The sequence below is a fragment of the Tiliqua scincoides genome, chromosome 2 (genome assembly GCF_035046505.1).
Source record: "Tiliqua scincoides isolate rTilSci1 chromosome 2, rTilSci1.hap2, whole genome shotgun sequence".
NCBI classification, from domain to species: domain Eukaryota; kingdom Metazoa; phylum Chordata; class Lepidosauria; order Squamata; family Scincidae; genus Tiliqua; species Tiliqua scincoides.
In genome coordinates this window covers 49,367,279-49,390,578 of record NC_089822.1, presented here as the reverse complement: position 1 = coordinate 49,390,578, position 23,300 = coordinate 49,367,279, and the positions used below count along the sequence as shown (strand labels likewise).

General features: G+C 39.2%; 1 protein-coding gene across 1 annotated transcript in view; it reads right to left on the bottom strand.

The window, feature by feature from the left end:
* The window catches only part of APC (APC regulator of WNT signaling pathway), a 75,787-nt gene that overhangs the window by 37,787 nt on the left and 14,700 nt on the right, over window positions 1-23,300 (bottom strand). Inside the window, exons 3-6 of the mRNA XM_066613315.1 lie at window positions 14,389-14,541; window positions 8,995-9,079; window positions 8,298-8,499; window positions 1,146-1,254 (exon numbers count right to left, since the gene is read on the bottom strand). Coding sequence (XP_066469412.1) covers window positions 1,146-1,254; window positions 8,298-8,499; window positions 8,995-9,079; window positions 14,389-14,523 — 531 coding nt within the window. The 5' untranslated portion in view covers window positions 14,524-14,541. The remainder of the gene's footprint in view (window positions 1-1,145; window positions 1,255-8,297; window positions 8,500-8,994; window positions 9,080-14,388; window positions 14,542-23,300) is intronic.

The window sequence follows — 23,300 nt, the reverse complement described above, 5'->3', positions numbered from 1 at the left end:
TGAGATGGAAAAGGTTAAAAATCACTGATCTAGACATTCCATGCACATAATCCAAATAAGGAATCTAAAAACATACATCTATTTTTTTATCATTCCGAACAAAACCCCATGAATGTTTTGTGCTATGACAAAAACAGCTGCATTGGCAGAATGAGACCATTTCAAAAGAGGAGCACCTCAGAATCCTGGACTACTTGAGGACAAGTAGGGAAAGCATAAAGTACCACTGAAATATTTGCAAAGCATTCACAATCTCACACAATCAGGCATTATATACATATCAACAACCACCAGGTACATCAGTGCACATGAAACTGCGAGAGGGTCAGATACAAGAGAACATAAACCAGAGAAGGAATCTCCTACTCTCACACAAACTCTATTTCCCTATAGTTTACTTTTCCTTAATTTGGCATTTGTATAATGTGAAAAGGGACAAAGATGCACAACCCACAGAAGAACTATCCTTTGATTGTTTTAGTGGGGAATTATTGAGATATAAGAAGCTACAAATTTTAATAAGCAGGGATGTTTCGAGAACTAGGATATCATATTCAACCTTTTACATTTTTGAGATGTGTCTACAACCATGAAGCAAGCAACTTAAAAATCTTGAAAGAGATCATTCTCAACGTCAGGTATTATACCACATTCTAGAATATCAACAGTTCTATGAAATTCTATTACATGACAGACTGCAGTAACTGTTCACCCACAGAAGACAGGCCCTCAAATCATACCAGCAAATAAAATCTATAAGACGCACTGGCTATGGCTGCAGGCCGGCACAACCTGGGGTTCTCTGAGTTCAATATGACCCTGGATAATCGCCTTTTTCTGAAGATAATTTTGAGAGACAATTTTGTTTACACACACATTTAACTGTAAAATGAGTTGTTAATGTATTATTAACTTGTATTATGTACAAATTTTTATTCAACAGATATCTGTGGAAGAGGAACACGCCGGGAAGGGCCAGATAGCCTGATATGCCCTTTCTTAATGATATTTAAAAGAGAACAGGAACAAGTATTGGTACAGTTGCATACCTTTTCACTTTTATTCAGTTCACTAAGATATTGTAATACAGAGTATATTGAAAACAGATTGGTTGTATGGAAGATGTTGCTACTAATACCACTTACATTTTCAGTAAGAGGAAGACTATCTATCCTCTTAGTCAAATTCTGAAGCTGAGCATAATACCAGTCTTTTTCTTTCTCTTCCTTTTCAAGTTCAGCAAGCAAGAGAGATCTGTAAAAGAACAAAAAATGTGATTAAGCTTTAATTAAAGCTAGACAATAGTTTCGTATATAAATGGGAGAAATTTCACCCAGTATATTATATTATGTCCAGTATACTGATCTCAACAGGTCAATGAGAAAGGTAGGAAATCAAAAGCACCTCATTCTAGCTAAGATTCAGCCTCTAAAATGAAATAAAGATACTTACAATGCAATTCTAGACAAATTTCAAAGTATACTAAAATATACTGAGGAATATAAGTTCATAAGGCACAGATAATTTGAAAACCACCTCCAGAATTTTCATGCTTTTACACACATTACTGTGACAAAGGAGACATGTATGTGCATAATGAATAAAAATATATTTTTATAATAAAAGAAAATACTTTTCATAAAAGTATATGAAAGGTGATTGCTATGTCAGCGCTAAATTATAAAAAGGACAATCTTAATTTTCCTTATTCTTTATAATGCCATACTATGAGATTTGCGGCTATCTTTTAGAACAGGGGTCTCCAAACCCCAGCCCGGGGGCGAGATGCGGCCCGCAGCAAGCCTCTTTCCGGCCCGCAGCCAACCTCTTGTCCCCTGAAAGCCTCTGGCCCACTCAACTGAACATGACCAGAACTGTGTTCTGATTTTGTCTGGAGGGTGTTCTGAGGGCCAGAGAGGTTGAATGAATGAGTCCATTCATTCATTTATTCACTTATCCAAGTTCTATCTCTAATTTATTTATTTAAATTTTATATTTAAATTTTTTTCCGGCCCTCCACACCACGTCAGATATTTGATAAGGCCCTCTGGCCAAAAAGTTTGGAGACCCTGGTTTTAGAAAGCAAAATAACTGGTGCTTTACTGATTCCCAACAATCTATAATAGCCACATCTAGCATTACTTTTTCTAGCACTCACATGCCTCCCTATTTTCTTCTAGATTTAAAAAATGCAGGAACCAAATTTAATATGCAGTAGCAGTGCAAGTGTAATATTTTTTAAATAATTCTTTGGGGAAGTATCAAGAACTGACATATCACTGCAGCACCACTGAACTTAGACACAACCTAATTTCTATACGAATCAATCCTTTATTAGAAGATATACATCAATTAGAAGAAAGCATCAATTTAAAAATAAGAAACTCAGTAACAAAGTTCCCAGTAGTTCAGTTTGACTTTTCTAGAATCAAGCTTAAATGTGCACAAGTTTTTTTTCTTTAATAATTGCATAAGTCTGTCAGAGAGGACGAGCCTTTTAAAACCAAAACCAAAGAAAGGGAGAGTTGTGGCACAGAAGGTCTCCCCAGGAGGATAGTCTAGGATGCCGTCTCACCTACCAACTCACAGATATTAAGATGTGGATTGATACCACACACTGAAAAACCCACATGGAAATCTGTGAACTCATGGATTAAGAGGGGGTCAAGTAGGAAAGATATTTGGATAGTCTATGGCACAAAACCAATATGATAAGGAAACCCACAGGAGTATTGCTTCCTAAAACGTGCTTATTCTATGGAAAACGCCAACACATGAATTTCTGCAAATGTGGTTTGGGCCTTAGAGAACACCTCCAAAGAGATCAGTCTCTAGCACCACCTGTGAAGCCACTCTTGACATTCAACAGATCTTTGGGAGTATTGTTCAATGTGAGAACATCAGAAAAACAAGAGTTGATGTATATGCAGAAGTGTTTGGGGGCACACAGCTTGGACCCTGTCCAATAAATACACTTGAACTGAAAAGGTTCAGGTGTTATTCTGTTCATTATAGCTTCATTCAAAAAACACCAAGATGCATTTGTGGAAAATGCCAGGTGTAGTAGTAGTGTAAGTACAAAGGAAGCCAACAGAAGAGTAAAGAGTCTTAAGCTAAACCAGCAGAGAGGAAAATCCAAATAATGGCCAAGAACCAAAAACTGCTTCATAAAGACTTACAAGGGCTAGGGCACACCCAATATGTTCCTTTAAAAAAAATTCTTTCAACATCAGGACCTCATGTCATATCACAAACTGCTTCTTAAAATGGTTTGCCATAAATTGTTGTTCAAGAAATACTAACTCAAAGCCTCTTTGGCCTAAGAGCTAGTCACACCGTTCCTAAAATTCTGGATAAAGAAACCTGTAGCTTAAACATCCAAATTTTGAAATAAAACAGAAGGCTAAAAATGACTAAAGTATGTCAATTTCTGTTACCTATTCTATGCTCCAAGGTTTAATATGTTTAAATGTATCACAAAGTTTTGAGAAAAATCCGGTTCCTCAATTAAAAGTTGGCATCTCTGTAAGTTGTAGCACCTTAAAATCTGAGAAACAATCAGCATGCCTTAAGGCTTACACAGCTGCAGATGTGGTAATCCATCGTAGAATTATGCATTCATGTGGGAAAACTGTGTGAAGCAAGTGGGTTTTTTCTTTTTCTTGTTTTTTCATATAGCAGTTTAAGGGCTGAAGAAACAAGTCAAGGTTTCGTTAAGAAACAGAATAGCAACTTGCTTCTTTGGCAGTGGGAATTCTTATAGTGAAAACATCAAGCAGTTCTTGGTCAACACGTGGACATTCTTGACACTTGCACCTAATTATGTCACCAAGACATCTTCTTGTATATACACTCGCAGGCAATAGTATATATACAAAGAGAACACAAAAAAAGCTAGAGTAGTTTCATGTCAAAGAACATTAAGCTTTGAAAGGTGCCTTTGTAATACCTTTTTACCATTTCAATTTCATTATGAAGGCTAACAGAGGCTGGACTATGCATATGGTGCCATAAGCATTTTCTGGGGCTAGTGCTACATTTAAATAATGACCACTAATCTGCTCAGACAAAAATATCTGCATAGTAGGATATCTTCACATAATACCGCTTTAACATTTGTTCCAGGTGCCATGTCTGCACGTGAACCTTCAAAATACTGTATGCTGCCACTGCCATGAAGCAAATGTAAGATTCAGTGAAAGGAGTTTTTTGTTTTTTTTAAAGTGTTCATTGATGAAATAAATCCTTTATATTGCTGCATATAGCCACACGATTAAGAATATTCTCAACTACTGAGTCTAAAATGAATAACTAGTTATTGAACATAAGCTTGTGTTATGCAACAAATAAGGTTGGAGATTAAAAAAAGATTAACACATATTTTGGAATTCCTGAAATGCTGTGTTAGTTTTTTGTTCATTGTTCCAATGTGTATTATTTCCTTTATTAATAAATGTCATGGAATGTGCAAGATGAACCAGCCCTAGGAACCAATTATAATTATTTATGTACATCATATATCTTAACTCACGCTGTTCATTTTGAATAATTTACTTTCTGTCTCTGCTCAAAAGTGACAAAACAATCTCTTCAAATTTAATAATTTTAAATGCAACTCCTGTTGCAACAGTAATGGGACTGAGAAATTATGTCATTTTGCAGAGGTCACAAAATAGCCAGTAGTGCCATAGCTGTCAGTCACAAGCAGTCTTTGCTGTATGGTATCTAACTAGACATGCTCTGCATCTTTGCAGAATTCTCCTGAGTCAAATTCCTTCCCACTGAACCTATTCAACAAATCATCCATACTAGTTAGGCTAATAATATAACAATGCTTCAATTGTTCCAATTTTTTGTCTGCAGTCATTATATGAAACATACCTTAAATAATTGTATATGTTTTAACACTGCCTTTTTATTGGCCATTTTACTGATTGTTTATAGTGTCTATTCAATGAAGGACAATAGGAACATTTTTGAAATGAAACATGAAGACAGAATTTTTTTAAGAGTGATGAACAGCATCAGACAACTTTTAGCTCTAAAAGGAATGTCTCAATGCACTGGAAACACTTCAAATCTGTGCAGCTTTACTTAGGGTGTCTTTCTATAGTGGTTTTGAACCCTTGATGTTATGCAAAGGTCACTCTCTTCTCTGAAACCTGGAAGATTAAAAAAAAATCTTCAACATAACATGATATCTGCCAAAGCTGAATCTGGAAAGTCTGCGCGGTGGTATTTTAACTATTCCCATTATATGGAACAAGAGAAAACTTCAAGCAGGAGAATCAGCAATGATCCTATACTCAGTGTAAAATTCACAACTAACATAAAAAGCTAGAATAGCAACAATTTTAGTTGCCAAATGTCTATCAAATTTTTCCACAAAGATCACATTAAGATGAGCTTAGAACTAGTAGTATATTGTAGTAGGAGAAAGAATGTAGAGCTCTATCCAGAAGGTTGGTTCAAATTTCTATTCAGTTATGAAGTTCACTGGGTGATCTTAGGCAAGCCACCATCTTTCAGTTCAGTGTCCTTTATGAGGTTATGAAGAATAAATGATACACATTACATTAATGCCTGAGTTTCTTGGACTAGTGGTACAATATAACTATACCTATAGAAGTACAGTATAGTATACTATAGTATAGTTACTATGCTAATCACTGAACGATTTAAAAAAGAATGTCATGTTGGTCTTTATACATGCTACAGGGTGACCCAAAAAAAAACAGAACCCACAAATCTTTGAATAAAACTGTTAATTTTAATTTTTCTTTGGAAAGAACATGACTTTTATGCAAAGCGACCCCAAGATAACTGAAACTTTGGGGAATAATCATACACAGATTGAAGTTTGAGTCCAGTAAGTTTCTTAAAATTTACCGGACCTTTGTAGGATGTAATAACATTTTTATGGATTCTGTTTTTTTGGGGTTACCCTGTATGTGTATACATTATACCAAGGAAGAACTTTGCCATGGCATTCAAATAATGAGTTGGATTCTAGGCAGTCTCAGAGATTCCATCACACCAAGAACTGAACTCTTCTTTCTTTTATTTTTATCTTTATAATGCCATTTTTAGTTCATTTGGCATCATTTAACCTCCCAAACCATTTTTTCCTTTCAAATTGTGAACACCTTAGGACAGTAGAAAAAATAGTGTAAGCTGCTCTGAACCCACAGTATAAAGTGAAACATAAAACTGAAACAATAATTGTTTTTGCTCCGAGTTGTTCTGATGGTCCCAGTGGGCACAGAAAGAAGGAATAAAAATTTTGTAAATAAAAAATACTGCTTCTTTTCATCTAGAGCAGCCATTTTCAACCAGTGTGCCGTGGCACACTGGTGTGCCACAGATGGTCTTCAGGTATGACTCAGGAGCTTGGAGGAGGATCATTTGTTAGTGGGACCACTGGGGGATGTGAGCCCCTGCTGTCAGTGCGGTGTGCCTTGTCAATTGACAAAAAACATGGTGTGCCTTAACAATTTTGGTGCTGTGACAGTGAGCCATGAGATTTAAAAGGCTGAAATGCATTTTGTATGCGTGATGTATTGTGGATATTACACAAGGAGACAGAATGTGTACTTTTTATACAACTATCAAATATAAAAAAAAGTAAGGCAAAAATCTGAACCTCAACTTCAACTGGAAAAGCATTCTAGAGCCTCAGGATGTGGAAAAGTCCTTATACATACCTGCCATAATTCTTACATTTCTCAGCAAACTATAATGCCACAATGAAGTAACTTATAAATAAGACTTTTACAATAAGAATCCTGTTAACTTTAAGATATCCATGAATGTCTGAAACTGTCTTATATGAATCAGGATAGGTCCACCTAAGCCACTATTGTCAACAATGGATGACAGCAACTATCTGGTTTCAGAATGATGTTTTTCCCAGTCCTATGTCAGAGACTGAACCTAGGATCTTTTGCATGCATGCTTGCAAGTCTATATACAGTCAGTTCTTGTTACCTGCTAGGGATAGGTTTTAGAAAAACTTAGTGGATACCAAATTAGCAGCGGAATCACTGAGCCTATAGGGAAAGTGGGGTTAGGCTTCAGGGACTCTCTTCACCATACACTCTATGAACTTTATGAACCTGAATCTTAACTTGAAGTCTATGGAGCTAGGTGATAGCAAGGGCTCATCAATATCTCCAACATCTGATGCTTCCTCCTCCATGCTGGCTGTCCCTCGGCTCGTTGAAGGTTGATGGCCCAACAACAAGTCCTCAGAGTTCCGTAGGAGGGAGGGAGTTGCTTCACCCATCCTCCTCTTCCTCCTCCTCCTGTCTCTTAGTTTCTCTCCTTGGTTTGCCCCAGAGCTGCCCCCCAGGTAGCCTTCCAGACACCTCTCATCATCAGCTTCTCATCAACAGCAGGGTTGTGAAGGGTCTAGTTGGTTCCCTGAGATGGTGCCCAAGATATGGGGGCAAGTCTGGAAACGGACACAAACGTGTCCAATGATTCTCTACGGGCCAATACCAATCCCATCAGCACAGTACTTGTAGACAATGAGGAACAGAGTTGCGGATAATGAGAGGTAGGTGGCAATTCTGCCCCTCGCAGACAAACGAATTCAGATAGCAAATTTGCATACAGAGAGAACGGAGAGTTCTCTAGATCCCGAAATTCCTGTGTGCAAGCAAAAGGCACTTGCCTAAGTGTACCTGGTTTTTGTGTTACCTCCTTCCCCTATTGATGCTTGCATGACCAAAAAGAGTCGAAACAGCCTCCAGCAATGTGAAATTAGGTTATGAAATAAGAGCCACAAACATATTCGTAAGCAATTTCATCCAAGTTAACCTTTACATACTAGCATTCTAACTCAGAGTTGTGTGAGGGCAATGGTAAATGCACATTTCCAGCTGAATAGGCTATTACGAAGAAAAGGTGAATGTCTGCATAAATCCCACCCAACCAGGAAAAGAGAAGAGCAGATGGGACTGCCATGGTGGCAGAACCTGCCCACATTTAGCACCTAACATAGGTATTTCTTACCCAATGCTAAGAGCACTGCATGTCTGTGCACCTGCTGCCTTACTGCTAAACCGCCATGTCTGCAAGTTGATTGCCCCTTGCTGGGTGAGGTCAAAGGACTTCAGTAACACAACACTGTTTAAACAAATATTTCCAAACGTAAGTTTTCAAATGAATTCTACATTTAAATTTTTTTCAGAACACCACACCAGAAACAGAATTATAATATTTTTTCAAAAAAAAAAAAAAAAAAAGAGGTCGTTTAAAATGTAAGCGTTGGCATATTTGGCATGAAAAGTTACCTCTCTTTCTCTAATTCTTCTAGATAACCAGTGCTCTCTCTGCTTCCATTCATAAAGCCTCTTCTGGGAAATGATCCCATGGGAACAGGACTACACTCTCCTGAACGACTAGATACTGATCCTTCCCTGCTTCCATATGAACGCATTGACATCTTTGGCCTTAACTTCACTCCAGGGAAGTTATTGCTGTCCAAGTTCAATTCTGGATAAAACAAAGCATTGAATCAATGTCTACGGTATGTTAACCTACTAAAAAGCTGTCTACATCCAATTTCTCACATGGCCGTTTTCTTCCCCTAGTAAAAATAGATAAAACAGTCAACAAATCCTAACAGCAAAATGTTGTGAAAATGTGTCAGAATCACTGGGGAATACTATTAGTTTAAAACAGGAATAGTAAACGGGACAGTCCATGGGCCAGAACTTCTCACTCCCCGTAAAAGTATCCTATTAGGCCCTTTACAGCCTACCAAATTTTATTCAAGGTGTGATGGTTTATTCATTCAAAAATGTCTGAATGCATGTACTCCACTAAGTCTAAGTGCTAGATCAGTGTAGGTCTGACCAGTTGCCAGGTGAAGAGTTTATGTGGCAAAATACACTTTCGGATCCCCAAATTTGGCGATATTGATTTAAGACAAAATTATTTACACGGACAAGTTCTATTTATCAAACTGGTAGCCTTGTTCCAATTTACCTTTAAGACGTTCCAGCAAATCAATTTGTCCAGATGAAGCCATTGCCTCATCCTCAATACTTCCTTGAAGCTGCTTCAGCACCTCCTAAAAATAAAGAGCAATACTATTAATAAACCACATACCAACAATATATAAAAAGTTGCTATTCTGCAATGCCTCCCACTGTTCAACAGACTTGCTGATCTCTGGCAATATTTATATGAATGAAGTTATCAACTCATCCCCCTCCCTGCCCAAAAAGATGAGTTAGGTGCTTTTCCTGAAATCAATGAGATTTTGGTGAATAGATACAGAATTCAACAAAGATGACCATAAGAACAGCCCCATTGGATCAGGCCATAGGCCCATCTAGTCCAGCTTCCTGTATCTCACAGCGGCCCACCAAATGCCCCAGGGAGCACACTAGATAACAAGAGACCTGCATCCTGCTGCCCTCCCTTGCATCTGACATAGCTCATTTCTAAAATCAGGAAGTTGCACATACACTGATGGCTTGTAACCCGTAATGGATTTTTCCTCCAGAAATTTGTCCAATCCCCTTTTAAAGGCATCTAGGCCAGATGCCATCAAATTTCTAGTACTAAAGTTTTAGTGCTGCACACACCAATTATAATGGAGGAGGGGGGAATTTACACCAAGATTTTCTACATCTCCCCATTATACAAAAATCAAGCACAAATATCACACTATATAAAACTTTTTATCTAAACATTAGAAGTCAAAGTTGAGAAATTTACATCTATATCTAAAACTAATACTTGCAACATCTCAATTTATCAGACTAAACAGGAATACATAGGGAATAGAAAAACAACAGTCATTAACTGTTTAAGAGAAGCCATGAGGCTTCCAGACTCTTAAATGCTCATTGGCCTAAATTCAAGTTGACAAACAAAGAGATCAGAAAGATTTTCTATTTATCATAGAAGCTACATCAATAACTTAAATAAATGGAAATATGGCCACAAGGCAGAAAATCTGCAGGATTCAAAACTGATCCGTGCTATCTCGTGCTTTCTAAATTGCTTTTAAAAGAAACATTACACACATGAATCCAAGAGCAAATAAAAAGAAATACCCTTTAGCTTTTTCCTTGATGGAAAGGATAATTCTATATCCATCTATAGAATTATTTTGTTTAAAATTATAAATGACATTCTAGAAAAAAATGGCATCTCTTTTTATCAACAATGGCTATTTGAACATTTTTCAGGAAATGTCTGTCTAATGTATCTGTCTTAATGTTATTTTTTTCAAAAAAAGTAAAATAAAATATTTTTGCATCTCTGGAAGGAAAATAGCTAACCAATTCATGCTATTATAATCAAAAAAGGTACTTGGGATGGAATTCCTTTTAATATTCTAAGAGCAAAATTATTGTTTTCACACATAAACAGAAGTATATTGGATTGTATCTTAAGTCTCACTGAAATAATGTGCCCAATGGTTGACATACAATACATTACCTCAATTTCCTCCCACTTTCTTACTATGACTAGTTAATAGTCCAACATTACAGCCAACTAAAAAATAACATTTGTGTAAAGAAGCAGACCTGCATACATCTGTAGGTAGGGCAAGCCCAGTGGTACCGAGTAGCAACACATACTTTAAGTACTAATATATTCAAATACCACTTCATGCTGCTGCTCTCTCATCTTCCCTCATGCATGTGATCCCCAAATTCTGTGGTTAGCTGTAGCGATTTGAACATACAATAATGAACAGGCAGTTAAGAGTCATCTTTGAAGCTTACAAACACACTCTGGATCTGACTTCACCTGTGTCAAATGCTACTACTGAGCTATAATCCTTTGCATGGTTGGTTAAGCAAAACTATGGTCTTACCATCTTAGCAGTGCCTTGCACCTGGGGTGTGCCTTCCTTTTACATACTGTGCACTGTATTGATTGCTGGTTCTGCTTTTAGCTTGATGAGTTTGATGAAAAATATGGAACTCAACACACAATTGATTGAGAACTATTCATTTCCATTCCATAAGCCAGTCATTTTCAATCTTTTTCAGCTCACGGCACACTGACAAGGCACTAAAATTGTCAGGGCACACTACCAGTTTTTTACTTACATTAAATTACTACATTACAATTTTTAATTAATACAATTAAATCATTACATGACAACGGGCACAATCCTAACCAGGTCTACTCAGAAGTAAGTCCTATTTTGTTCAATGGGGCTTACTCTCAGGAAAGTGTGGTTAGAATTTCAGCCAAAGACTCACAAGAAGTTTAGAGAGAAAAGTATATGTGATTATGGAAAGGATCTGGAAAATGTTGTTATTAAAGTGTTACGCCAGAAAGTGTTGGCAAAGAGAGGTCAGACTGAAAACATAGTGGAGAGGTGTGGGGCAATAAAGACACATGATTGAAAGAAGTGCAGCATTCAGCTGGAGTGGGGGGGGGAGAGAGAATGCGAGGAAAGTGATTATGGACCTTTGAAAGGTGCAGAGGAGTGAAGGGAGGGACAGTAAGAGAGGCGCTAACTGCGATTATGAGATTTGAGGGGGGGAATCAGCCTGTGGGAGAGAGTGGGGTGGGGAGAAGTGCCAATTGCCTGCTCCTGTATTTTAGAAAAAAGAATGCGACCAAAAGCCCAATCCTAGGCAATATGTCTACTCAGAAGTAAGCCCCACTATAGTCAATGGGGCTTACTCCCAGGTAAGTGCGGATAGGATTGTGGCCCAACATCCTTCCCCTAAAAGGCAAAAGACAAGGCAGGGAGGGTCGCTCTGGGAAGTTGCAGGCAAACTGTGACACCAGGATCCTTTTAGCCAGCCAGTTCTCGGGCTGGCGGCCTCAGCAGACTCGCTCGCTTCCTGCCCCCTCGTTCTCACTCACAGCCCTCCCGGCATCTCTGGCTGCCCAATCAGCTCACGGGCAGACTTGATACCCAATCCTAGGCGTGTCTACTCAGAAGTAAGCCCCATAATAGTCAGTGGGGCTTACTCCCAGGTAAATGAGGATCGGGTTGCAGCCTTCCTCTTGCTCAGCAGCAGGAGATGCAAAGCAGCCCAGCTGCTCCTTTTTCACCAGCTGCCGCTTGAGGGTGAAAGCAGCCGCTTCTCCCTGTACACACGTCGGCTGCTGCCTGCCACCTCTGGTACCGCGGCACACCTGAGACAGCCTCGCGGCACACCAGTGTACCACGGCACAGCGGATAAAAACCGCTGCCATAAGCCAAGCCAGCTCTAGCAATCTCTCATGTGTTATAGCAGTGCTTCTCAAACTGTGGGCCACGAGCCAATGTCAGGCAGGTCCCCATTTATTTCAATATTTTATTTTTAATATATTGGACTTGATGCTACCATGGTGTGAGACTGCATTTGGGGAAATGTTACAGACCTGTACTTTGAACAAGCTACTATGTATATTCTCTTAACAATGATAGTAAATGGGACTTATTCCTGGGTAAGTGCGGGTAGGATTGCAGCCTAGGATAGCTCAAAATTTTCCTGCTTGATGATGTCACGTTCAGTCATGATATCATTTCTGGTGGGCTCTGACAGACTCTCATTCTAAAAAGTGGGTCCTGGTGCTAAATGTGTGAGAACCACTGTGTTATAACTTACTATGACACCACAATTTTTGGACAGAATAAGTTTCGACTGATTTAAGAGAAGCAGTTTATTTGTGCCACATACACAATTATTGGAATCTAGAAACTTAGTGCATGTGTTTAGCTAGTGCCATAATGTATTTTACATAGTGACGATCCTGGCCCTGTGTCACCCTGGGTCACAACTGCGAACTCCCCCCCCCCAGGCCAGGCTGCCACCACCCCACCAGTGACATTCAGAGGGCTGGAGAAGCCAAGCATGGCTTCCCCAAACCTCCAAAGAACTTATAAGGCCCTTGGAGGGCTGAAAAACAACCACACGCGGCCTCCCTGCACCTCAGAACACTTTCAGTTGCATCCGGGAGCTCCCTGAGGCTGTTCCCTTGGATTTGTTTATCTGCAGAAATCGGTATCCATGGGATATCAGGAACAGATTTCCCCACTCAGGATACCGAAAGCCCATTGTATTATCAAACATGACTTTGCAAAGCCAGTGACTACAGGGAAAATTTGCTTAAAATAGAGTTCAAATACATTAATATCTTTGAATAATATTTTCCTCAATAGCTATATTCATGTCTACTACTGTATCCCAGAACAGTCATATTCTCTAGTGAAAAGTGGCCAATCTTTTTTCATATAAGCCTCTTAACAAATCAAATACCTTGTTCTATATGGAGAGAAAATAGTCTGCCCAAAGATTATGTCAGTGTCACTGATACAGTCATGCTTAATTTTATTGGAAAAGATAGAAAGTGTGCTTACTTGATTATCCAGCCAGTTTGCTTTTAACATATAGCTTTAAAATGCTTAAAAGTCTGTCCTCAAAACAATGCTTTTGGAATACCAGAAAGAAAAAAAATGTGTTAGTGCCTGAAACAAATAAGTATGATGGAACAGAAACACTAGTCTCCTTGGTCATGCTGAACTTCCAATATGTGTATCTCAGCAGGGAACACATACAAATATTCAGAAGTGGCAGAAGGATGGAGAAACCACACACCCTCAACAGTTCACTGCAGCTTACTGAAAAGAGCTGAGGGACAAAAAAGTGGGGGAAGAGAATGCAGTTAATACCATCTTTCTTTCAAACCAGCTGTAATGGAGAACCCAAGGAGACTGTCCCACTGACGGGATACTGTCTCCCTCTATCCCAGATATAATCTGGCTAGAGGAAAGGTGAAGTGGCATTGCACCACCATACCTCCTCTCCCAACAGGATACTGGAGGAGGAAGGTAGCATCCCACAAGATTTGCACAGAGGCAAGTCCTTTCCTGCATGAATCCTGGTAGTGACCATCCATCCTCCCTAGCCCAGGTATTCTGCCCAAGGAGGCAAAGATTTCCTTCTCACATAACTGCTGCAGAATGGTTCCCTCCACTGCCACTAGGATAATGTGAGGCACCAAAACTGTGTCTCTTCTGCATGTCAATAGTGACATTTGGAGGAGTCACATTTGGCTCTTCCACTTGCCCCACATTCCTCAAATTACACTATTGTAACAACTTCCATAATACCACAATATTGTAGGGGAGCAGAGAAAGGATAAGTTCACCAACTATGCCAAATTTTGCTTGAGCAAATGTGCACTGTGCAGTGTGAATTTTGTAGTCACACTAAATTTCCCATGCAGTGCACTCCGATCTCCAGTAGAGAAGTGTATGTCAGAAGTTAAGCATAACCAGGATTCAATAAGGGAGGAAGCAATGATCTCAGTGCAAGAATGGGGTTTCACTGACTTCTGTAGAAGAGATTTATGGGGCTGTGTGATCTGGACCAGCAAATCAAGGTATTACTTATCAACCAATTTTTATACCTTCATATTAGATGCTTCCGTTTCCAGTTTTGTAAGATGATTTGAATTATCTTCCAGTTCCTGTCGAAGGTTTGAGTTCTCCATTTTTAACGCCTCTACTTGTTTTAACAACTGATCATATGACACTGCAGCCATTCTGGGCTACCCCTGGACCTAAAACAAAAAAATACACATTGTTTTGTTTCTGTATTCCAAGAAAAACATAATGAGGTCTGAAAAAAATGCTTGACTAGTTAAAATGTGCTAAGCCATTTCCCAGCTGAAGAACTGAATACCTAAGAACACCTAAGAAATACTTTTTATTTAACACATAGCCAAATGAAAGCTGAGCTAGAAATATTTTCAGCTCACTTATTTTTAAAGCCTAACATGCATTGCTTAAGCCAGTGGTTCCTAACGTTATTGCACTTGTGTACCCCTTGGTAGTCCATTTCCATAAATGGTACTCCTCATATTAGTAAAATGTTTGTAATTAATATACTTGCTATTATTTCAAATTTATGTTGTAATTGGAAATTAACGGTACAATAATGGGATTAAAAAGCAATGGGATAATTTTTATAAAACAGACAACAAATATTTACATACAACAAATGTTCAGAGTGATCCTTGAGCTGTTTTGAGGCACATAGTTCTTGAAATCAGATTCAACTGATGTAAGATACAGTCTTAAATGGAACTGCATTCAGTTTACTTCAGTATTTATTTTTTATGAAGGCATAAGAAGAGAAAGCCATCTCCATCAGCTCCGTATCCTTGTTTATATAGCTGGCATGTTTTGTTAGTAAATGCCACTAGAATAAAGAAGGTTTCGTGCTACACCACATGCTATACATTGGGGCTTAGGACAATCCTCATCTCCTATATGTGAAAACTCATACTTTATATATTCATCACAGTCTTTTTTTTACCTGTTTGAAGAACTGAAGACTATGCCATTTCACTGTTTTGCACCAAAGTGTTAGACATGTCCTGAGAAATTCTTAATGATTGATCACTTTCTACATTATGTTTCAGCTTTTTTACTTTGCTGGTTTTCAACTACTGATCCATATCTGATAATACACAAATTGATGACCAAAAGCTAGCTGTTGGTGGGGCTTTTGCAGCCAGCTAGCAGCCTTCCTTCCTGCCTTGCCAGCCCTGCAAGGCATTCTAATACAGACTGCTTTTGCCGCCATTATTCAATTCTTTTTTGAGTATCCCTAAAGGTCCTGACATGTACCTCTGGGGGCACACGTACCCTGGTAGGGAACCACTGGTTTAAGCAATCATGAAAAATGTTTTCTACCAACAAATTCCAAATGTAGTCAATAGGAATCGCAGCAGTATTCAACCATTTTCAAGACCAGACTTTGATTCAGAAAATAAACACTAAGGGTCCAATCCTATCCAACTTTCCAGCACTGATGCAGCCGTGCCAATGGGGCGTGTGCTGCATCCTGGGGGCGGGGCACTCATGGTGGCCTCCTCAAAGTAAGAAAATATTTATTCCCGTACCTCAGAGCTGTATTGCGGCTGCATTGGGACTGAAAAATTGGATAAGAATGAGCCCAAAGTATAGTCCAGTACAGGGCAAAACCACACTTAGCCACAGTTCAGGAATTCTGGTTCCAAATTATAGTAAATGTACTGATTAAGAGAGAAATAAATAAAAAGCAGTGCACTAAAACTGAAGTCATGATCCAGGTAACAAGTCTTCTTGTGCACTTGGATTTCCAGTTTACACCAGATCTCCAAACTCATTCATAATTGCAATGCAGTGTGGAAGGCTAGGAACCCCCACTGCATATCCACAGGTCCTCAACACATGCCTAGAAGATTTCTCAAGCTTGTCAAACTACATTACGGATATTGTTGAGAAATAATTTTACCAGATAAGCAATGATGATTATGGATTATGTTTCAATGAACAAAGAAGTAACAGTCTGCGAACAGAAGAACAACCCTGGTTAAGACTATACAGCCCAGAACATCAGGAATCAATCTAAAGAATCGTAAGTGACATGACCTTGAAGATAGCTTAGATCAGGGGGTAGCATTTCAGCCAGAGGGCCACATCACCTGCACAGTGTTGAGGGCCGGAAAAAAAATTTAAATATAAAATTTAAATAAATATATTAACAATGGAACTTAGACGAATGATTAAATGAATGAATGGACTCAGATTTCCAGGATTTTTCTAAGCAAAAACACACATCACAAAATAAAGCACATACTCAAATGAGCCCCCAAATGGAGGCATCCCTGACCCTCAGAAAGTATTTCTAAAGCCTTCAGAGGACACAAAAAAGTTACTTCCAGTTTTCAGGAAAACCAGGAAGTGATGCTTTAAGAAGGTGTTTTGAAGTCCGGGGAGGCTGCACACCGTCTCCCCAGACTTGAACACCCTCCAGACATGACCAGAGCATGCCTCCAGTCGTGTTTGGACAAATGGGCCAGAGACTGGCTGCAGGTCGCATAGAGGCTTGCCGCAGGTCGCATCTGGCCCCCAGACCAGGTTTTGGAGACCCCTGGCTTAGATCAGCGTTTCTCGAAGTGTGCTCCTAGGAGCTCTGGGGCTCCATGAGACCCCTTCAGGGGCTTCATGATCACCCCATAAGTGGTCACCATCTGCTCAGCACTGTCACTACATACACCTGCTAGTGCTCTGGGGTTCTCCAAGACCCTGCATATGCACCAGTAGGGCTCCCTGAGACTCCATTTAGAAGTGTAAAGAGCTCCAGAGACCAAAAGGTTCTACAGCAGCATTTTTCAATCAGTAGTACTTGTAGTACTAGTGGTACTTGAGCGGTGACAGTGGTACTCATGGGGCCCCCAGGCACCTGCTGCCTGTAAGATCAGCAACACAACAAACAGAGGTAGGACGTTCATCTGGGTGGTCAGAGTTCAAAAAAACCCTTCCATCCACCCTGAGCCTCTTACCTGTGTTTATTGCACCATGTCTGGAGACACAATCCAGAAGTAGCTGGCGATTACATCATAACCCAGTGTTTCTCAAACTGTGGGTTGAGACCCACTAGCTGGGTTGTGAACCAATTTCAGGTGGGTCCCCAATCATTTCAATATTTTACTTTTAATATATTAGACTTGATGCTACTATGGTATATGACTGCATTTGGGGAAATGTGACAGACCTGTTCTTATAACAGGTTACTATGTATATGCTTTTAACAACAGTCAATGGAACTTACTCCTGGGTAAGTGTGCGCAGGATGGCAGCCTAGGATAGTTCAAAATTTTCCTGCTTGATGATGTCACTTCCAGTCATGACATCACTTCTGGTGGGCTCTGACAGATTCTCATTCTAAAAGTGGGTCCCAGTGCTAAAAGTTTGAGAACCACTGTATAATCAGTTACTTCTGGTGATGCTTCTAAAGAATGGACCATGCAAAGTTGAGAAACGCTGTTTTAGAGAACTAGAGTCTGAAGCTCAGAGTAAGGAGATGCAAAATCACAGGATTGAAGGAAACATGTGGAAGAAGATAGTCAAGGCAGATAGGGGTGTGAGTGAGAAATCTGGAGGCACTAGGAATGCTAGGCAGGCACATCCCATAGATGCACAATGAACAGTACACCAAAATTGTAGCACAGAGGAATGTAGGTTTTCTAACTTTAAAATCATTAATTTCTTGAGCTTATTGAGAAACCCAAAAACATTTTTTAAAAATGCATTTACAAATCTGTTTTCTGATAACTGAATTGTATGTCTCTGAGCAAAGAGAATTTTGGGGATAGCAACCCGGACACGTTTATTCTTATTCCCCCCCAACACAGTAGCAACTCTATAGTGTATAATTATACAACTACTACTTCAGTTCAGTAGTGCCCAATACAGTATATTTCTCTGCCATTGTTCTGCAACCGTATCAAAAACTGGCTCTGTTGAAAGGCAAAAAGTAAGGAGAAGATGCTCAAAAAAAAAATTAGGCAAGTACAGTACACCAGAATGTGAATACAGACACTGTTCAGAGGGGTCAGGACAATTTCTAGTTGAATATCTCTACACAGCGAGACACACTTCCTTACAGCTATAGCATCTGGGCAAAGGCATATAAAAACTCACCTCAACACCAATTATCAGGCCAAAATAAACTAACCATATGGTGTAAGAAAAGTAAGAAAAATATTCACCCTGCATGTTCCCAGGCATTATACATTCAAACCCCACCACTACCTAAGGGATCAGGTTTTATTTAAACACAAATGGGCTTCTTTTCCACAAGACAACAGCAACTTATAATAGGTAAAATGTTTAAATAAAAAAATCTTGAACACCACCACCACCAGATAAGAAAGTCACAACACCCCCCCCCCCCACTGATTTCTGGATCACAGAGTTCAACTTACAGCATTCAACCAGACAGGCTAAAGACAGCATAGCTTTGGAGCCAGTGGTGTAAAGGCCCTCCTTCGAGGAAGTGATATTTCTCATCTCCAATACTGACAGACTACAAAGCAGGGCCCAGTACCACAACGGATATGGTAGCTAATACAGGAAGAGACAGGTTCTAAGGTAGGTATGTGGGTTCCTGAAAGAACAGTGTGTTCAGCCCAGGAAGCAGCACAGCAATGTTCAAAGCAGGCAAGAATGGGTGAGAGCTGATTGCTATTGTTATCATACCACTTTGAATCCCATATATGAACACTGAGAAGACAGATCTTTTTACAGTCATATGGCCTTGCCTGTCTCAGTCATATGAACATGGTGCCCCAAAACACAGGCCTACAAAATTGAGGGTCAGAAAAGTTTTTCCCAAACTTTATGGTGGTTTGATATGAATTTGGGGTGCCGATTCAAAAAAATGGCATCTGTTTTGCCCTATCACGTCTTGTTTTGGAGATATAGTATAGCCTCTTCAGTGTATGGTTCAATCAGCTTCCTCATGAGGAAGTCATGGTGTAGGCTTCCTCATGAGGAAGCAGCTTGAACCATACACTGAAGAGGCTATGCTATGTCTCCAAAACTAGATGTGGTACGGCAATACGGATGCCATTTTTGGAATCAGTACCCCAAATATACCCAGGAATTGGTGTAACATTTAAGGAAGCAAAATGTGTATTGGCCTGTGTTATTAGAAGAAAGGCAGGAAATATATCTTTTAAATAAATATTCAAACAGGGAATGAAACCTATGCTTCTCTGATCAATACGCTATCCACCAATAACAATACTGTTAGAACACACAATTTATGTGTGCTGGACTCTAAACCTAAAGGCAAAAATATATTTTCAACAAAAATGAAGACTGGAAAGATTCCTATTCAGTAACAAATGCATATTTTAAAAAAGGTTTGGGTAGGGGGTGTTTCTTTTCAAAAAATTTTTTAAAGAACATGACTAAATCATCATATTTTATCAAAATAATTCTGACATTGTGGGAATCATAGTTCAGTGATTCATTCATAGTAAACACCATCATGCTTTTTATTCTAGCACCTTTTTACATTCAATCACCTATACATGTCCTGCACTTCTAATTCTTGTAACCTATTTTTTACTTTTGAAAATCACACACACTCCCTATACCTTTATTAAAGAATCACTTCACTTAATACCACTGTAACCAAGTGAACTATGATGAATAAAACTGGTATCCTAGTGATACCAAATGGGGTCCAACTGCAGTAGTCTGTGAACTCTGTGCCTTTTCACCTCTCTTGGTACAAGAAAAAGCCAGCATAAGCAGCCACATCATCTGTTCTCTCTTGCTTCGCTTGTGGCAGAAAAGCACATCCAGCAAGACAGCAGCCATAAAATACTACTGTGTTTCTGCAATGAGAAAGTACAATATATGCTATGGCTGCTGCCTCTACAGGGTCTCCACCTCTCATACTGACAGAGAGCAGCACTATAGTAGCTGCATGAGCTCTCTCTCTCCTGGCAAAGAGAGTTGGAAACATGATATGCAGTGGCTGCAGAAGGCAACAGGATACAAGGGTGGTACAAGTGAAGTGAACACCACACAATATTGAATTTGAAGCAATCCATATGTCAATTAAGTCAAGAGTTCTCACACTCTGCCCTGTAAGCACTTCTGTCAAAAAGAAAAGTGAGCACCTTCAAATGCAGCTATGGAAAAAGCACAATTACAGTCCTCTTTGTCATACTGACTAGAATAGTGGTTCTCAAACTGAGTCCAGGGACTACCAGGGGGTTATGACGCAGTTTTTGGTGATTCGCAAAACTGACAGGTCAGATTAGGCTATATGGACCAAGGACTAAACAAGCTGCTACTTGGGGGGGGGAGGGGAAAGCACTGCTCCCCAATCACCATTACAGCCACACCCCTAGGTATTTATAAATCAGGCAGCAGCCTCTAAAAAGACTGAAAACCACTGGACTAGAACATAGGGTAGGAGGGGTTATCAACATTATGCTTGCTCATCCACGCACACATGGGCTGGAGCATGTATGATTCAGAGAAGAGTTCTCCCATGTGTTTTCTTAGGACATATTAGAAAAGCATGGAATTGTTATTAAGCCATTTCTGTCCAACATCGCATATATGCAACAGGAACCAAATGTGTACACCCTTGGGCTGGGCAAAAATGGGTTAAAATGGACATAAGCACTAAGCAGTACATTATTTCAACATCACAAAGGTTCAGCACAGCTACTTTCACAAAATTATGGAAATAATTTCTTTTTAAAGATGCACCAATATCTCTTTTCTACAGTTTCAGAATTGGTATATGGTAGCAATATGGTTTGTTTCAAGAGCAAACTAATTTCTCAGTTTAAAACCATTTTGACTAATTTTAAACCAGATACCCAATTTTTTTCCTCACTGAATCCTTTTTTGACTGGAGTATGACTTTACTAAATACCAATCATAAACAGTTCTCAAGGTTATATTTTTGTATAACAAACACACTTTCAATTCTCAATCACCTATCAGCCATACAAGGCAAGATAAGTAATATTTAACATCTGAATTATATGTCTATACTTACATAGGCCTCATTCTTATGGACCACAAGACTAAAAGAAAACTATCTATGCCAAAGTCATTTTTAAAAAATTCTCCATACAGTCAGTATGAAGGAATAACTGGAAACAAATCTTGAGGAACCTCGTCACTTTAACTGTGACCTAAGATTTTTGTCCCAAGGACTATTGATATCAGTAGTTATTTAATGCCTGCAACAGACATCTTCATAGGTCAAACACTTGGGAGTTCACCTTTTCAGTCCAACTTACATTTATTTTTCTACTCACATTTTCATTTTAGTTCACATTTAAACCAGGCAAAATGACACAAACATGAAAAGCATGTGAGGCAATGCATTTTTCATGCAGGCCAAATAAAATGTTTACTTTTCCAATTTCATCTCACCAGTCTGATATTGTATATATTAATTTCAAGAAAGGCCAAATAGTCAAAGGCCTAAATCCTGATACAAGCATATCATATATAACTGAGAATTTCACTAACATTTTACTAAGCAGAAAAGGCATTCTTGCTATATGTAATTTTTGAAGTCCCATTATCTTTACTAGTAAAGAATGCTATCTGACATAGTAAATGCAAGATAATCCACACTATCCAAGTGTAAAATTATGTGAAAATTGTGCCATAAAAACTGGAAAATACAAGTACTAACACTTTAAAAATTAAGATTCAGATTTCAGCATTTATGAGAACAAGCCAAGATCAATACAAAATTACTAAAGAACTATCTGGCTAATTCACAGAAAAAGCGAGTCATCTTTAAATAATGACTGCTGCTTATATTATTGAATGTAAGCGTAAAGTTCTCTCTTTTGCTGTAAGGTCATTACACTACTATATGACTTCTCATTTTGCTGACACTCAAACAAAATTTCCATTTTTCCTCCACGGCAATGTATCAAAGCTGATTTAATTATTACATTAAAAAGCTGCATCTGACAAGAAAAAAGAGAGGAGCCATCACTTCATGCATTATTTATCAAGATTGTTAACAGTATTCAGGATTCAATAACTCTCACAATCTATTTTGATGATGAATAGATCGAGTCAGAAGGTTTGGGTGGATACTGAATATTGGTCTCCTCCTTTTCTTTCATTTATTTTACAGTTCAGCATTTGCTTTTTCAGGGGTGGCAAGTGCTTCATTGCATTTCTGGGCGCAGCAGTGCAGCACAAGCTGTCGTCTCTATGCAGTTTCTCCCTTTCAGTAAAGGAGCAAAAGCTGCTGCAGTAAACCGCAGAAATGCCAGCAACACATCCTGTCACTAACAAAGGCACTGGGATTTCACAGCATTTTTCAGCGGGGAGTCTTCATGGCTTTGCAATATCATGCACAGCATCCAAAAGCAAATCTTTACATACATACATTCTCTACAATACCTTCCTCATCCTCCCCCTGCAGCCCTTGCATTGTGGGGCTCTTAGAATCAAATCAAGGCATCTTCTCTGCTGCTTTGTGTCCCTTTCTCTTGCTGCTGCTACTGTGACATGAGGGAGGAGGAGAAGGGAGGATTTCAATGGGCTCAACTCTCATTCCTTCAAGCAATGAATCTGGTTCATTCTTTGTTGCCCTTTCGCCGTCTCCTAAGATACTATTTTCTCCTTGTTTCCGTGTCAAACCTTTAAAACAACAATTTTTATACTACAAAAGCGTCTTTTCTATTGCCTCCCAGGCTCACCATAACCACATCCTTCTCCCCTCATTCTGTCAAGAGAATAGATCAGAACCCTAAGAATCAGTTCTCAGCTCTGCTCTTTAAAAGCTGAAAAGGGGGAGGTGGGAAGAGAGAAGTAGGGTACCTTTCCTATCATTTGTCATGCAGTAGCCAGATGGACCAACTCTGCCAATATAGATATGAAGGTTTGCTGCCTATTTCTAACACAACTGCAAAGGTAAATGTTCACCTACCCCATCTCCGACGCTGACTGCACCTCCATTCAGCCTTCAGCACCCAGT